We start from the raw sequence: 18,026 nt of genomic DNA, 5'->3' as shown, positions 1-18,026 counted from the left end.
TGAAAATGGATTTTCTTAGTCTCAAATCTAACTTGCTTATGTGATTCATTCATAACTAGAGGTCCCTCATCATGTATATACCATGACAGTCTCCTGAAGTACACTGCACTCTGTGCTGTGCTTAGTCACTCAGTCGTGTCTGAATTCTTTGTGACCCCATGGACTGTAACCTGCCAGGCTCCTCTGTCCATGGGGATTCTCCAGGCAAGAAGACTGGAGTGGGTTGCCATGCCCTCCTCCAGGGGATCTTCCCAACCCAGGGATCGAACCCAGGTCTCCCACACTGCAGGCAGATTCTTTACTGTCTAAGCCACCAGGGAGGTCCTACCGGAGTGGGTAGCCTATCCCTTCTCCAGGGGAACTTCCTGACCCAGGAATCGAACCAGGGTCTCCTGAATTGCAGGCGGATTCTTTACCAGTTGAGCTACCAGGGAAGCCCACACTGCACTCTATTGGAAGCTTAAAATCAGAAAGGACCAGTTCCCTATTTCCCTTGTTAGAACCATGATTTATCAAATACTTATGTCCCTTTAGGTACTGTTTGCAAAGGCTGTGCTAATATTAAACCACATGCACACCTTTATCAGAAAACCCAGGCATGCCAAGAACAGCAGAGAAGCTCATGATAAATGGTTGTAAGATAAATTAGCAGTCTTGGAATTTTTTCCCAACTTACATTCTTTTAACTCCATTTTTTTCTGCCACCTACTCCTCATAACACTTTCTTTGAAATAAGACAAAAGGAAAACATTTGGGTGACATACAAAAAAACAATATTTATTTTACTCAAAGTTTTCTGCAAGAAGTTAAACAAAATGATCCCCAGTTGAAGGCATTACCAAAAATGTTAACATAGTTTCATGTATCCCTTCTGTGACAGATGAGGAAAAGACTTATCTGAATGAAAGAATAAGAATGACCATTCTTACAGTGGGTTTACTTAGCTATGTGGAGAAAAAAAAGACATATAGGTTAGACACAAAATAGTACATAAACCTACTAATTTCCTATAGGTAGTGGAAATTAAGCTGATATATTAAAGTATCCAATTGCTCTCAAGACCTGGGGATCACTTTTCAGGAATTATAAAACAGCCATAGGCACTCCCATAATTCACCGCCCCATTTTTCCCCCCAACTATTTTGCTACTAAAAGAGCAAGATGGAAACAAAACACGATTTTCCCACTCTCAGGCTGCAGGACTGTCTGGCATCAGTAGTTCCTTAGATCATCATAATATTAGAGCAACCCCCACCACTGCCATCTAAGTAGGATGACAGGAAAAATGGCTTTGGGTGAGGCATTTAGGTGTTGTATTTTCTGGAAGTATAAGATCTGGCTAGGAAATAATAATCCCCTCCCTACACAGGAACACCAGATATTCTTTCTAGAGAACAGTAGGGCAGAATGGAACATCCACGCCTGTCTTCCAGCCTCAACCTGACCTCAAATATAGAAGTGCAGGGAGGAAACATCTTGACATCGGCCATTGCCATGAGCCCCAATTTCCTCCTTCACTGTGGTGCAAGGACATTGCCACTTTCGCCCAAACCTGTAAAGAGTAGGGATGTCTTATCTCCCTTCCCCTTAAGAGCAGGAATTGGAACTAGCACTATCTTATTAATATGAATGAATGTTTGGAGAACTTGTGACAGAGAGTTCTCAAGTTCCTACCAGTAATCTGAGTCTATGTGAGGAGGGGGACTTCTTATTTCCATACTCTGAATATAGAGGAAGTAGAAATAGAGGGAATATATATATACACATATGAATATTTGTGGGGATGGGTGAGGATGGAGCCCTAACATAGGCAAAAAAAAAACACACAAAAACCCACAAAGGACTAACATTGGAGCCTGGGATGGCTAGCTATCAGTATTAGAAACGAAGCCTGCTAATAACCATTTGGGGGAGTAAGGGAAAAGAGAAAGATACAACTATTCTTTTTTCTCAAGCAAATATCAAAGTTCTAAGTGAAGAGAATACTTTTCTGTGTAGAAAATGCATAAACAGTAAATGCTGAAAACCTTCAAATAAATGCAAACTCACATAGAAGTTACAAAATATGCGAGAATTAGTCATTGTTTGTCAATCTACTCACACTTTTCCTGAGATGCAAATTACTCCCTGCTCCTCTAGGTGCTGTGAACAGATTTATATTCTAATTGCTAAGGAGAAGTGAAAGAATACACAGAGAGATGAGGGAGAATGCAAAAGGGAAAATCAGGGTGGGGAGTGGGGAACTGAAACATCTGAAAAATGTTGTTGGGGAGAAAAAATTGATTGAGCCCCAACTAGACTGTGAATTCTTTGAGGGAGTCAGCACTTCACAGCTGGAGGCCCAATACAATCTGGACATGTGCTGAATACTTGATCTGAATAGCAGTGGTGAAGAAGAAATTCATCATTAGAGATTGTGTCCTTCAAACTCTAATATCCAATAAGCTGTTCTGCCTCTACTGCCATTAAAAGCCTGCAGTGGCTTCAAAAGTTCTCAGTAAAGAAGCTGCCTCTGCTTTTTCTATAGTCACAGCTGGCTGACATGGATGCCTGGGCCTTTCAAAGCAGAGGAAAATGCTGCTGGAGGGGACGAAGATTACAGACTATTAAAGAGTTTTAATAGCCGTAGCCCCAACTCAATGGGATCCCAAACAATAGATAACAGATTCTATCAATTCTGTTTTGTTAGATGTTCTCTATGACTCAAGTTTGACTTCAGCATTTACACCCAAAATGAGTTCTCCTACAAATAATATGTGTTGGTATTATCTGAGAAAAAGAATTCAAAGCAGGCATAGATCCCTCAGGAAGTTGTCACAACTCTTGATAAGATTAACTCAACTGCCATCATCACTTTCTAGCTTTTGCCCCCTAGTGTGAAGCCTTCGCAAAAGATGTCTGCTTTTATAATTCAACAAAAATGACTCCGTTCTTTTCTCCAAAGGGCCTATTTCGGTGCACGACTCAACAGAAAGACCTGTGGCTCTTATGAGCTGCCTGTTTTAAAATGGTCCAGTAGTTTCAGTTTCCCTTTGACAAGTTCCCAGATAATAAATGGAGAACGGAATGAATCTTCACAAGGTCACATTGAAGGTTAAAATAAATTATCCCCATCACTGAGAGGCTCTCTTCAGGCTTTCTATCAGCACTACAGAGTCAGTTTCTTCTTTGGTTTGTTTCTCATAGATGTCATACTTCTTCCAGTGCTGGAAGGGAAGAAAAAACACATGATGAATTTTCTAAACAGTGTTCTTTTCCTGAGTACCCACAGTAAGTGCCTATTTTTAGATTTGTGTGCATGGAACCCTGAGTGTATGTTTTCCTGTTTGTTTCAGGTTTTCTTGTTGTTGTTGTTTTGACCCAAGAATCTTCATCTGTTTGGCCAACTGAACGAATTGATCAAGAAAAAAGCATGGGATTGTTACATGATGTTTAATAGCTATCTCAGAAGGTAAGCTTATGTGACATCTCCAAAACTGGAAACAAAGTATTTTGTAGAAGAATGAAAGAGTGACATGTTTTTCTTACTTCAACTGTTTCTATCTTTATTTTTTTACTGCTCAAATTTGACCATTGCTCCAGAGCTGTCAGAGGCTCAGAAGGGCATCAAGGTTTAGGGCAATATACAAAATATCCTAGAAGACAGTGCAGTTAAAAGTTTTGAAAGACCTTGCATTAACAATTTCATGGAACATCATTTGCAAGAACAGGGAATTGTATATACAAAGTAAGCACATCTTGAACTCAAGTTAAGTGTGTCTCTTATGGTGAAAGCCAATATCCTAGTCCTTGCCTTCCTTCTTTCCTTCCAAGTCAGAGGAAAGGGTGAAATGTGAGCTCAGTCCCCTCATCTGTAAAACACAGTTGTTAGACTAAACCAGGAGACAGCAAACTATGTTCTAAGGGCCAAATCTAGCAGGCTGCTTGTTTTTGTAAATGAAGTTTTATTAGAACACAGCCATGTCCATTTGTTTCTGTATCATCTATGGCTGTTTTCATGCTACAACAGCAGAGCTGAGTTGCTGTAATAGACCCAATGACTTGTGAAACCAAAAATGTTTACTATCTTGTTCTTTATAGAAAAAGTTTGTCAATCCCTGCACTAGATTATTTCTAAGCTCCTTTCTGCTCTTCTGTTTTCTAGTTCTGTAAGATAGAGAAGTAAATGGAAAGAAGAAAAACTAAAAACAAGTGACAATGATGATTCAGCTGCCTCATGTTGTGCAACTGGAGATGGACCCAGCAAGTCAGGAGCATCCAGTCTTAGAGCACATATAGAGGGATGAGTTGGGAAACACTGCTTAAAATATCCAAATTATTCTAAATATTTAACTGTGATACTCCTAGTAGAAAGGCTACAATAAAAAATACTGACAATTCCAAGTGCTGATAAGGATGCAGAGTATCTGGACTTCTTATATATTGCTGGTGGCAATGTAAAATAGCACAATCACTATGGAAAACAGTCTGACAGTTTCTTATAAAACAAAATATACACTTACTGAATGACCCAGAAATCTCACTCCCAGGTACTGACCAAAGAGAAATGAAAATATGTCCACACAAAGACCTCTATATGAATGTTTATAGCAGCTTTATTCATAAAAGCCAAAAATCAGGAATAGTCATGATGTCCTTGAACAAGTAAATGGTTAAATAAAAATAAAAGCAATGGCACAAAGCAACACAGCAACATCATGCTAAGTGAAAGAAGCCAGACTCAAAAATCTGTGGGTTGCATGATTATTTGGGGCTTCCCTGGTGGCTCAAATGGTAAAGAATCTGCCTGCCAATGCAGGAGACCTGGGTTTGATCCCTGGGTTGGGAAGATTCCCTGGAGAAGGAAATGGCAACCCACTCCAGTATTTCTTGCCTGGAAAATCCCATGGACAGAGGAGCCTGGCAGGCTACAGTCCATGGTCACAAAGAGTCAGACACAACTGAGTGACTAACACTTTCACCATTCCATTTATATAATATTCAGGACAAAATCTTACGGATAGAAAACAGATCAGTGGTTGCAAGGGTACAGGATCAGGGAAGGGGGTGTACTGTAAAAGAGTATGAGGGAACTTGGAGGGATGATGAAGTTTTCTATATCTTGATTGGAGTGGTAGCTACAAAATTGCATACATTCGCTAAAACTCTTGTAACTGTATACTTAAAAGTAAAATCTTAACACACTAAATTTAAAAAATGCACAAATACCTAATAAAAATCTAAAAACATATAACCTTAAAGTAATGGTTTATCCAATAAATGGCACTAAGACAACTGGCTAAACATTTGAAAAACAAAGTTAAACCCTACCTCACAGCCCATATGGATAAACGCTCTATGGATTAAGGACCTGTATGTGAAAAACAAAATGAAGTAAGTCCTGGAAAAATGTATTAAGGAGCAACTATATAAATCTGTAGTAGGAAAGAGCTTTCTACACATAACAAATAAAGGAAGAGGGAGAACAAGATGGCGGAGAAGTAGGTGGACATGGAGTACAACTCTCTCCACAGATACATCAGGAATACATCTTCAGACACAGAAGTGCATGCAGAACACCAGCTGAGAGCAGACAGGAGTACCTGACCAGAGGAAAAGAATATATAGAACCTTGCAACAAAAAGAATAAAATACTTAGGAGTATATCTACCTAAAGAAACAAAAGACCTATACATAGAAAACTATAAAACACTGATGAAAGAAATCAAAGAGGACACAAACAAATGGAGAAATATACTGTGTTCATGGATTGGAAGAATCAATATTGTCAAAATGGCTATACTACCCAAAGCAATCTATAGATTCAATGCAAGCCCTATCAAACTACCAACGGTATTTTTCACAGAACTAGAACAAATAATTTCACAATTTGTATGGAAATACAAAAAAAACCTCGAATAGCCAAAGTAACCTTGAGAAAGAAGAATGGAACTGGAGGAATCAACCTGCCTGACTTCAGACTACTACAAAGCCACAGTCATCAAGACAGTATGGTACTGGCACAAAGACAGAAATATAGATCAATGGAACAGAATAGAAAGCCCAGAGATAAATCCACGAACCTATGGTCACCTTATCTTCGACAAAGGAGGCAAGGATATACAATGGAAAAAAGACAACCTCTTTAACAAGTGGTGCTGGGAAAACTGGTCAACCACCTGTAAAAGAATGAAACTAGAACACTTTCTAACACCATACACAAAAATAAACTCAAAATGGATTAAAGATCTAAATGTAAGACCAGAAACTATAAAACTCCTAGAGGAGAACATAGGCAAAACACTCTCCGACATAAATCACAGCAGGATCCTCTATGACCCACATCCCAGAATTTTAGAAACAAAAGCAAAAATAAACAAATGGGACCTAATGAAACTTAAAAGCTTTTGCACAACAAAGGAAACTATAAGCAAGATGAAAAGACAGCCCTCAGATTGGGAGAAAATAATAGCAAATGAAGCAACAGACAAAGGATTAATCTCAAAAATATACAAGCAACTCCTCCAGCTCAACTCCAGAAAAATAAATGACCCAATCCATAAATGGGCCAAAGAACTAAACAGACATTTCTCCAAGGAAGACATACGGATGGCAAAAAAACACATGAAAAGATGCTCAACATCACTCATTATCAGAGAAATGCAAATCAAAACCACAATGAGGTACCATTACACTCCAGTCAGGATGGCTGCTATCCAAAAGTCTACAAGCAATAAATGCTGGAGAGGGTGTGGAGAAAAGGGAACCCTCTTACACTGTTGGTGGGAATGCAAATTAGTACAGCCACTATGGAAAACAGTGTGGAGATTCCTTAAAAAGCTGGAAATAGATCTGCCATATGACCCAGCAATACCACTTCTAGGCATACACACTGAGGAAACCAGATCCGAAAGAGACACGTGCACCCCAATGTTCATTGCAGCACTGTTTATAATAGCCAGGACATGGAAGCAACCTAGATGCCCATCAGCAGACGAATGGATGAGGAAGCTGTGGTACATATACACCATGGAATATTACTCAGCCATTAAAAAGAATTCATTTGAATCAGTTCTAATGAGATGGGTGAAACTGGAGCCCATTATACAGAGCGAAGTAAGCCAGAAAGATAAAGACCATTAAAGTATACTAACACATATATATGGAATTTAGAAAGATGGTAACGATAACTCTATATGCAAAAAAAGAAAGAGAGACTCAGATGTATAGAACAGACTTGTGGACTCTGTGGGAGAAGGCGAGGGTGGGATGTTTCAAGAGAACAGCATCGAAACATGTATATCTAGGGTGAAACAGATCACCAGCCCAGGTTGGGTGCATGAGACAAGTGCTCGGGCCTGGTGCACTGGGAAGACCCAGAGGGATGGGATGGAGAGGGAGGTGGGAGGGGGGACCGGGATGGGGAATACATGTAAATCCATGGCTAATTCATTTCAATGTATGACAAAAACCACTGCAATGTTGTAAAGTAATTGGCCTCCAACTAATAAAAATAAATGGAAAAAAAATCCAAAAAAAAAAAAAATATATAGAACCACGCAAAACTTGGTAGGATGAAGGAACTAGGGGGAAAAACAGGAGTGTTAGTAGGACTGGACCTGCCCTCAGCAGGTGGGGGAACTGAAGCAGGGGTCCAATACCCCACATTGGGGCAATTGTCTGAGTCAGAGGAGAAACATTTAAGGCTGAGAGTGAAACAGCTGATCTGTGGCAGCCTAAATGGAATGAGAATCAGACAGTCCTTGCTGCAGCCATACATACCCAGACAGGGATGCAGGTCTCCTGGAAGGTGCAGCGGCTGGGAGCTGGAGTTTAGGGATTGTGGAGCAATCCCAGGGTGAGGGCTGCTGTTGACTGCAGAGAGATGGATCCGAGGGGATGTGAGGGAGGAGACTGTGGTGGGAAATGCCTGTGGAGGAAAGCCAGGCAGCCATGGAAGCAAGGCGATACTGCTGAGTCATGCATAGGGGGTGGAGCCATCACCATAGCCTCTCTCCCCACATGCCAGCATCAGCAGCTGAACAATAGAGAGACTGGCCCATCAAATGCCTGATGCACTGAACTACAGAGTAGGACCCCACCCAGGGTGCCCCTTTAAGTGCCTGACACACCAATCTACAGAGTAGGACCCCAGCCAGGGGGGCCCTCTATGTGCCTGATGCGTGGAACAAGAGAAGGACCCCAGGCAAGGGGGCCCTCTAAGTGCCTGAATGGGCAGAGCTATGGAGAAAGACTGGCCAAAGAGGCCTTCTGATCACCAGCTACAAGAGGCTTGAAAAAAGACTCTGATAGGGCCATAACTCCTGAGGCTGAGGCAGTCCATGTCCCTGCACACTTGGCACCACCAGGGTCCCTGCAACCCAAGTAGCTGCATTACCTTCACACTCAACCCTCACTGGGGCAGAGCTACCACAAGCAAAAAAAAAAAAAAAATCTTCTGTCTATGCACGCGGGGTCACTTTGGTTGTTTCCAGCTCTTTGCAACCCTGTGGACTGTGGCCTGCCAGGCTTCTCTGTCAGGGGGTTCTCCAGGCAAGAATACTGGAGTGTATTGGCCAATACTGGTTGCCATACCCTTCTAGAGCACTATATTTCCTGCTGCCCTAGCCACCAACTCCCCTGAGTACCTGGTGCTGCCAGAACCCCTGCGACCCAAGCAGCTGCACCACCTCCACACCTCTCACAGGGGCAAACCCAAGTCCTCCAGGGCAGCCTCAGGAGCAAGCCTCAAGCCCCAGTGGACAACCCACATGCAGAGGTGGAAATAAAACCACAATTGAAACCCAGAGGCAGACCCAAAACCTTCCCACCAGCTGTACAAGCTGCAGATTAAATCCACACAATCAACTAGGCAGACTCTGTGTCTATGGAATATATAAAAGGTCATGAGAGCTCCCACAAAAGAAAATGCACTAGTTCTGATAGCTGTGGACATTGGAGGCAAGAACACACAGGAGTAGGACCAGATTAGAATCTGAGCTGCCCCCACAGCAGGTCCAGAGATCAGCACAGTGTTGGAGGGCATCCTAGGGAGGTGAGGTGGACTGTGACTCCCAGCGAGGGAAAGGACTCTGACAGCAGTGACTCAAGAAAAACATTTATTATTCTTATGTTTTGACTTGTTCTGTAGATTCTTTTGGATTTTTTTTTTTTTTTCCCCTTTTTTCCCCCTCTGTTGTAGTTGTTGATTTTATTGGCACTATGAAATCTAATTAAGCTTTTGAGTTTTTTTTTTTTTTTTTTTTTTTTCTCAGTCACATTTTTTATTGTTGTTATAAACCTCTGCCTCTACATTGGGCTTTTGCAGTTCTGTGGAGTTTTCCTTTTTCTCTTCTTTTAATTTTAATTTTTAAAACCTATTATTATTTTTCTACATTTATTCCTTTGTTTGCCTTTCCTACTGTTCTTTTCCCCTTGCAGTTAATCTTTAATGTATATAAATCTTCTTCATCTACCTCTATTTAACTTTGCATATCTATTCTTTCTTTCCTTTCCCCTCAACATATAGGTTAGCTTTGTTTTCACGGCTTTATTCCCCACTTGGCACCTTGAATTAGTTTTGTTTTCCAGTTTGTGCTTTAGTTAGTTTTTTTCTTAACTGGTAAATATAATTTTTGATTTCCTTTGTTCACTGGGTCAATCTACTGTACTTTATTTTTGTTGGACTGTTTTGACTTTGCTCATGGGTGTATATGTATATGTGTATATTCCATTATTTTAATTATTATTTGCCTGATTTTGTAACTGCCATTTGTCTGGGGTTCATCTTTGGTTTCTCATTTTTGGATATTTGTTTTAATCTCACTTAATGCCATAACAAACCACTTGTGGAATCTTCATTCCTGACCAGAGATCAAGCCCTGAGCCTTTGGAGTGGGAGCACTGACTCCAAGACCCTAGACTACCAGAGAACTAACCCTAGGGAGTATCAAATAGTGAGAACTCACACAAAGGAAACCACTTGAATACAAGACCCAGCATCACCCAACCACCAGTAGCAGGACGCCTCATCTAAACAACAAACAAAACAAAAATACAAACCCAATCATCAGCAGACAGGATTACCACCTCACTCAGCCTTGCCCATCAGAGGAAAAACAAACAAACAAAAAAACTCAGCACAAATCTCACCCTATACAAAGCTCACACAAACCACTGGACCAACTTAGGAGGGCAGAAACCAAAAGGAAGAAAGAATTCAACCTTGAAGCCTGGGAAAAGGAGACCTCAAACACAATAAGTTAAAAAAAAATAATGAAAAGGCAGAGAAATACTACACAAATGAAGGAACAAACTAGAAACACAGAAGTCCAAATAAATGAAGAGGAAATAGGCAAACTACCTGAAAAAGAATTCAGAATAATGATAGCAAAGATGATCAAAAACCTTGAAAACAAAATGGAGAAAATGCAAGAATCAATTAACAAAGACCTAGAAGAATTAAAGAATAAACATACAGAGACAAACAACACAATTACTGAAATTAAAAATACTCCAGAAGGAATCAATAGCAGAATATCTGAAGCAGAAGAATGGATCAGTGAGCTGGAAGATAGAATGGTGGAAATAACTGCTGAAGAGCAGAATAAAGTAAAAAGAAAAGAATGAGGATAGTCTCAGAGACCTCTGGGACAATATCAAACACACCAACATTCAAATTATAGGGGTCCCAGAAGAAGAAGAGAAAAAGAAAGGGTATGAGAAAATTTTTGAAGAGATTATAGTTGAAAATTTCCCCAACATGGAAAAGGAAATAGTCAATCAAGTCCAAGAGGCACAAAGAGTCCCATATAGGATAAACCCAAGGAGAAACATGCCAAGACACATAAATCAAACTAACAAAGATTAAACACAAAGAAAGAATATTAAAAGCAGCAAGGGAGAAGTAACAAGTAACATACAAGGGAAACCCCATACATTTAACAGTTGATCTTTCAGCAGAAACTGCAGGCCAGAAGGGAATGGCAGGATATATTTAAAGTACTGAAAGGGAAAAATCTACAACCAAGATTACTCTACCTGGTAAGGATCTCTTTCAAAACTGATGGAGAAGAAAAGTTTACGTAGTTGTGACATTGGTATTTTATCATATATAAATACTCAAATGAGATGATCCCATTTATTCTACCTAAAATTATGATCCACTGATGGTGTACTTGAGACACATTGTTATAGTGGTCAATTTATGGATTTTTGGAATTAGGTCCTGATTTCAAATCTCACCTCTGCCACTTATAAGTTTTCCGTCCTTGAGCAAGTTGCATAACCTTTGTACCTGACTTTGCTCCTCTTTAAATTGAGATTTTTGATAGTATTCACTTTGCTGGACTAGGGTGGGCATTAGGAGATAATGAGTTTAGCACATGGTTGGCAGGCAACCAATGTTACTTATTATTGTTATTTGCATTTCTCAGTAATGCTGCAATAATTTGAATCCTATGGATGTCTCAGTCTGAACTCCTCGAAGCAGGATAGAATATGATGCTGTGAAATGTATCAGTATATTAAAGGATTTTGATGAAAAAAAAAAACTGATGGAGAAATCAAAAACTTTTCAAACAAGCAAAAGTTAAAAGAGAATTCAGAACCACCAAACCAGCTTTACAACAAATGTTAAAGGGACTTATATAGTCAAGAAATAAAAGAGAAGAAAAAGATCTACAAAAGCAAACCCCAAACAATTAAGAAAATGGCATTAGGAACATACATATCAATAATTACTTTAAATGTAAATGATTAAATGCTCCAACCAAAAGACACAGACTGGCTGAATGGATACAAAAACAAGACCCATGTATATGCTGTCTACAAGAAACCCACTTCAGACCTAAGACACATATAGGCTGAAAGTGAGAGGATGGAAAAATATATTCCATGCAAATGGAAAGCAAAAGAAAGCTGGAGTAGCAATCCTCATATCAGAAAAAGTAGACTTTCAAATAAAGAATATTATAAGAAATAAAGAAGGACACTACACAATGATCAAGGGATCAGTCCAACAGGAAGACATAATAATTGTAAATATCTATGCACCCAACATAGGAGCACCTCAATACATAAGACAAGCACTAACAGACATAAAAGGAGAAATTAACAGTAACACAATAATTGTAGGAGACTTTAACACCCCACTCACACCAATGGACAGATCATCAAAACAGAAAATTAATAAGGAAACACAAGTCTTAAATGATACATTTGATGAGATGGATCTCATTGATATCTTCAGGACATTCCAGCCAAATACAGAAGAGCACACCTTCTCAAGTACACATGGAACATTCTCCAGGATAGACCACATCTTGAGTCACAAATGAAACCTCAGTAAATTTAAGAAAATTGAAACTGTATCAAGCATCTTTTCTGACCACAACGCTATGAGATGAGATGAGGTTTTTTTTACAAGAAAAAAAAACTGTAAGAAACACAAACACATGGAGATTAAACAACACATTTCTAAATAACCAACAGGTTACTGAAGAAATCAAAAGGGAAATCAAAAAATTTCTAGAAACAAATGACAATGAAAACACAACTCAAAACCTATGGGATGCAGCAAAAGCAGTTCTAAGAGGGAAGTTTATAGCAATACAATCCTACCTCAAGAAACAAGAAAAACATCGAATAGACAACCTAACTTTTTGGCCAGACTCATCAAGAAAAAAGAGAGAAGAATCAAATCAACAAAATTAGAAATGAAAAAGGAGAGGTTACAACAGACAATGCAGAAATACAAAGGATTATAAGAGACTATTATGAACAACTATATGGCAATAAAATGGATAACCTGGAAGAAATGGACAGATTCTTAGAAAAGTTCAATCTTCCAAGACTGAACCAGGAAGAAATAGAAATTATGAACAACCCAATTACAAGCACTGAAATTGAAGCTGTGATCAAAAATCTCCCAAAAAACAAAAGCCCAGGACCAGATGGCTTCACAGGAGAATTCTATCAAACATTTAGAGAAGAGCTAATGCCTATCCTTCTAAAACTCTTTCAAAAAATTGCAGAGGAAGGAACACTTCCAAACTCATTCTATGAGGCCACCATCACCCTGATACCAAAACCAGACAAAGACAACACAAAAAAAGAAAACTACAGGCCAATATCACTGATGAACATAGATGCAAAAATCCTCAACAAAATTTTAGCAAACAGAATTCAGCAACACATCAAAAAGCTCATACACCATGATCAAGTTGGGTTTATTCCAGGAATGCAAGGATTCTTCAATATATGCAAATCAATGTGATACACCATATTAACAAATTGAAAGATAAAAACCATATGATCATCTCAATAGATGCAGAAAAAGCCTTTGACAAAATTCAGCACCCATTTATGATTAAAACTCTTCAAAAAAATGGGCATAGAAGGAACCTACCTCAACATAGTAAAGGCCATATATGATAAGCCTACAGCAAACATTATTCTCAATGGTGAAAAACTGAAAGCATTCCCCCTAAGATCAGGAACAAGACAAGGGTGTCCACTTTCACCACTATTATTCAACATAGTTTTGGAAGTCCTAGCTATAGCAATCAGAGAAGAAAAAGAAATAAAAGGAATCCAGATCGGAAAAGAAGTAAAGTTCTCATTGTTTGCAGATGATATGATACTGTACATAGAAAATCCTAAAGATAGTATCAGAAAATTACTAGAGCTAATCAGTGAATTTAGCAAAGTTTCAGGATACAAAATCAATACACAGAAATCACTTGCATTTCTATATACTAACAATGAAAAATCAGAAAGAGAAATTAAGGAATCAATCCCATTCACCTTTGCAACAAAAAGAATAAAATATCTAGGAATAAACTTACCTAAGGAGACAAAAGAACTGTACACAGAAAATTATAAGACACTAATGAAAGAAATCAAAGATGACATAAACAGATGGAGACAACAAAAACATAATCCATGTTCCTGGGTAGGAAGAATCAATATTGTGAAAATGACTATACTAGCCAAATGCAATCTACAGATTCAATGTGATCCCTATCAAATTACCAATGACATTTTTCACAGAACTAGAACAAAAAATTTCACAATTCATATGGAAACACAAAAGACTCCAAATAGCCAAAGCAGTCTTGAGAAAGAAGAATGGAGCTGGAGGAATCAACCTTCCTGACTTCAGATTATACTACAAAGCTATAATCATCAAGACAGTATGGTACAGAAATATAGAACAATGGAACAAGATAGAAAGCCCAGAAATAAACCCATGCACCTATGGGTACCTTATTTTTGACAAAGGAAGCAAGAATATATAACAGGGCAAAGAGAGCCTCTTTAATAAACGGTCCTGGGAAATGTAGACAGCTACATGTAAAAGAATGAAATAGAACACTTCCTAACACACACACAAAGATAAACTCAAAATGGATTAAAGACCTAAATGTAAGACCAGAAACTATAAAATTCTTAGAGGAAAATATAGGCAGAACACTCTCATGACATAAATCAAAGCAAGATCCTCTATGACCACCTCCTAGAGTAACAGAAATAAAAACAAAAGTAAACAAGTGGGACCTGATTAAACTTAAAAGCTTTTGCACAGCAAAGGAAACTATAAGCAAGGTGAAAAGACAACCCTCAGAATGGGAGGAAATAATAGCAAATGAAACAACTGACAAAGGATTAATTTCCAAAATATACAAGCAGCTCATACAACTCAATGCCAGAAAAGCAAACAACCCAATCAAAAAGTGGGGAAAAGACCTAAACAGACATTTCTCCAAAGAAGACATACAGATGGCTAACAAACACATGAAAAGATGCTCAACATTGCTCATTATTAGAGAAATGCAAATCAAAACTACAATGAGATATCACCTCACACCAGTCAGAATGGCCACCATCAAAAAGTCTACAAACAATAAATGCTGGAGAGGATGTGGAGAAAAGGGAACACTCTTGCACTGTTGGTAGGAATGTAAATTGATACAGCCACTATGGAAGACAGTATGGAGATTCCTTTAAAAACTAGGAATAAAACTACCATATGACCCAGCAATCCCACTCCTAGGCATATACCCTGAGGAAACCAAAATTGAAAAAGACACATGTATCCCATTGTTCATTGCAGCACTATTTACAATAGCTAGAACATGGAAGCAACCTAGATGTCCATCGACAGATGAATGGATAAAGAAGTTGTGGTACATATACACAATGGAATATTACTCAGCCACAAAAAGGAACACATTTGAGTCAGTTCTGATGAGGTGGATGAACCTAGAACCTATTATACAGAGTGAAGTGAGTCAGAAAGAGAAAAATAAATATCATATTCTAACGCATATATACAGGATCTAGAAAAATGGTACTGAAGAATTTATTTGCAAGGCAGCAATGGAGAAACAGACAGAGAATAGACTTATGGACATGGGGAGAGGGGAGGAGGGGGTGAGATGTATGGAGAGAGTAACATGGAAACTTACACATGTAAAATAGATAGCCAATGGGGAATTTGCTGTATGGCTCAGGAAACTCAAACAGGGGCTCTGTATCAATCTAGAGGGGTGGGATGGGGAGGGAGATGGGAGGGAGTTTCAAAAGGGAGGGGATATATGTATACCTATGGCTGATTCATGTTGAGGTTTGACAGAAAACAACAAAATTCTGTAAAGCAATTATCCTTCAATTAAAAAATAAATAAATTTAAAAAATAATAAAGGGAGATTTGACTGCAAAAAAGAAAAACCTTTTGTACATCGTTAATCACCCTAAATACAATACAAAGGCAAACATGATGACAAACCAAAGGATTACTAATTGATATATTAACAGTTTTACAAGCCACCAGGGTAAAGAATATTGCAGGGCAAAAACAAGCAATGAACAAGAATTTCACAGAAGAATTAATTCAAGTCAATGAACACATGAAAAAATATAAAATTTGATATGTACCCCCAATGTTCTTCACAGCACTGTTTATAATAGCCAGGACATGGAAACAACCTAGATGTCCCATCAGCAGACGAATGGATAAGAAAGCTGTGGTACTATACACAATGGAATATTACTCAGCCATTAAAAAGAATACATCTGAATCACTTCTAATGAGATGGATGAAACTGGAGCCCATTATACAGAGTGAAGTAAGCCAGAAAGATAAACACCAATACAGTATACTAACGCATATATATGGAATTTAGAAAGATGGTAACGATAACCCTATATGCAAGACAGAAAAAGAGACACAGATGTATAGAACAGACTTTTGGACTCTATGGGAGAAGGCAAGGGTGGGATGATCTGAGAGAATAGCATTGAAACATATATATTATCAAGTGTGAAACAGATCACCAGTCCAGGCTGGATGCATGAGACAAGTGCTCAGGGCTGGTGCACTGGGATGACCCAGAGGGATGGGATGGGGAGGGAGGTGGGAGGGGGGTTCAGGATGGGGAACACATGTAAATCCATGGCTGATTCATGTCAGTGTATGGCAAAACCCACTACAATATTGTAATTAGCCTCCAACTAATAAAAATAAATGAAAAAAAATTTTGATATGTAAATTTAAAATAAGATGCCCTTTCCTCATCTATCACATTGGGAAGAATATTTTTTTTTTAAATTAGATACATTCCTGTTGGCAAAAGCATGACCAAACAACCAGTGAGTCACACTACTGGTTGCTATGTAAGTCAGTACAACCTAGTTGTAATCAGTGCTTCTTGTGAAAAATTTAAGTATGTGTATTCTAATGCCACCATTTCCCTAATATGAAGGAATAATACCCTAGATATTGAACCAGAGTGTTTAATGAGACAGCATATATTATATATTTTTATACATCAGTAAAATAGACCTTCCTAATTTTCTTGAACCTCTGTATAATATTTCATTGTATGACTGCACTATAATTTATTTAACCAGTATCCTTAATATTAATAGATATTTAACTTGTATATCCTTTCTGGATGACAATTTGTCAATGGCAATTCAAGAGTTTAAAATGAATATAATCTCCTTTAATCTGGGAATCTTAACTGTAACAATTTATCCAAAGAAAGTAATGAAATGTATATGCTAATATTAGCTGTGAAATGATACCTCTAATAAAATTTAGACTAATCTAAATGGCCAATAATAGGGAACTGATCAAGTGCATCATGATATTGACACTCTGCTGCTGTAGCATGAAAGCAGCCATAGACAATATACAGATGAATAGGCATGGCTGTGTTCCAACTCAACTTTATGGATACTGAAATTTGAATTTCATATAATTTTCTTCTTTAGATTTTTTTCAACTACTTAAAAGTATACACACCATTTGCAGCTTGCAGCCTGTATGCAAACAACTGGCAGACAGGAGTTGGCCCATGGTCTGTAGTTTACAGAGAAATCCTATGAGGAGGGTCGTGGATGGCAGCATATATTTTTTTAATTGAAGGATAATTGCTTTACAATGTTGTGTTGGTTTTTGCTGTTAATGACAGCATGAGTCAGTTATAAATATACACATATCCCCTCTCTCTTGAGTCTCTCTCCTCCCATCCCACGCTTCCATCCTGCCCACCCTTCTACCCTCTAGGTCCTGACAGAGTGCCAGGCTGAGCTTCCTGTGTTATCTAGCAACTTACCACTAGTTATCTGTTTTATGCATGGTAGTGTATATATTTCAAGGCAGCATAGTTCTTCTATTTCCCCAAATGCCACAATAAAAAGCACAAGCAGGAAAGGTGAGTCTGCAGTCTAAGTAGGAAGGCAAAGCCAAAATCCACAGACACAGTCTGCAACAAGACCAGATCAAAGTGATACTCCAATGAACTCTGAAATATGACTGGATGGCCAAATTAGAGATGCTACAAGAGCAGGATGGTATTAGTTACAGGAGAGTCTGGAGACAGAATCAGCAGGGCCTCTGGTAGATGTGAGGACTCGAAGACAACTCACTGAAACGTCAGCAAGCTGATGTATGAAGTGAGGGAGTCTGGTAGGAGTCTGCATTGTCCAAGCGTGACCAAATGCAAGGAGACCATGGGACAGCCTGAGAGCCACCTGGG

At 38.6% G+C, this 18,026-nt stretch overlaps 1 protein-coding gene across 2 annotated transcripts in view; it reads right to left on the bottom strand.

The window, feature by feature from the left end:
- Window positions 1–756: 756 nt before the first annotated feature.
- The window catches only part of IL13RA1 (interleukin 13 receptor subunit alpha 1), a 69,658-nt gene continuing 52,388 nt past the window's right edge, over window positions 757–18,026 (bottom strand). The window contains exons 11-12 of one of the 2 annotated variants that reach the window (XM_070462226.1): window positions 5,311–5,350; window positions 3,144–3,206 (exon numbers count right to left, since the gene is read on the bottom strand). In XM_070462226.1, coding sequence (XP_070318327.1) covers window positions 5,336–5,350 — 15 coding nt within the window. In that variant the 3' untranslated portion in view covers window positions 3,144–3,206; window positions 5,311–5,335. Of the gene's footprint in view, window positions 3,207–5,310; window positions 5,351–18,026 lie in introns of both variants that reach the window. The other variant, XM_070462225.1, reaches the window with a different exon arrangement.

This window comes from Odocoileus virginianus, unplaced genomic scaffold, assembly GCF_023699985.2.
Source record: "Odocoileus virginianus isolate 20LAN1187 ecotype Illinois unplaced genomic scaffold, Ovbor_1.2 Unplaced_Scaffold_1, whole genome shotgun sequence".
Taxonomy (NCBI): Eukaryota; Metazoa; Chordata; class Mammalia; order Artiodactyla; family Cervidae; genus Odocoileus; species Odocoileus virginianus.
Note: the sequence above shows the minus strand (reverse complement) of the source record. Positions and strands in the feature narration are given on the sequence as shown.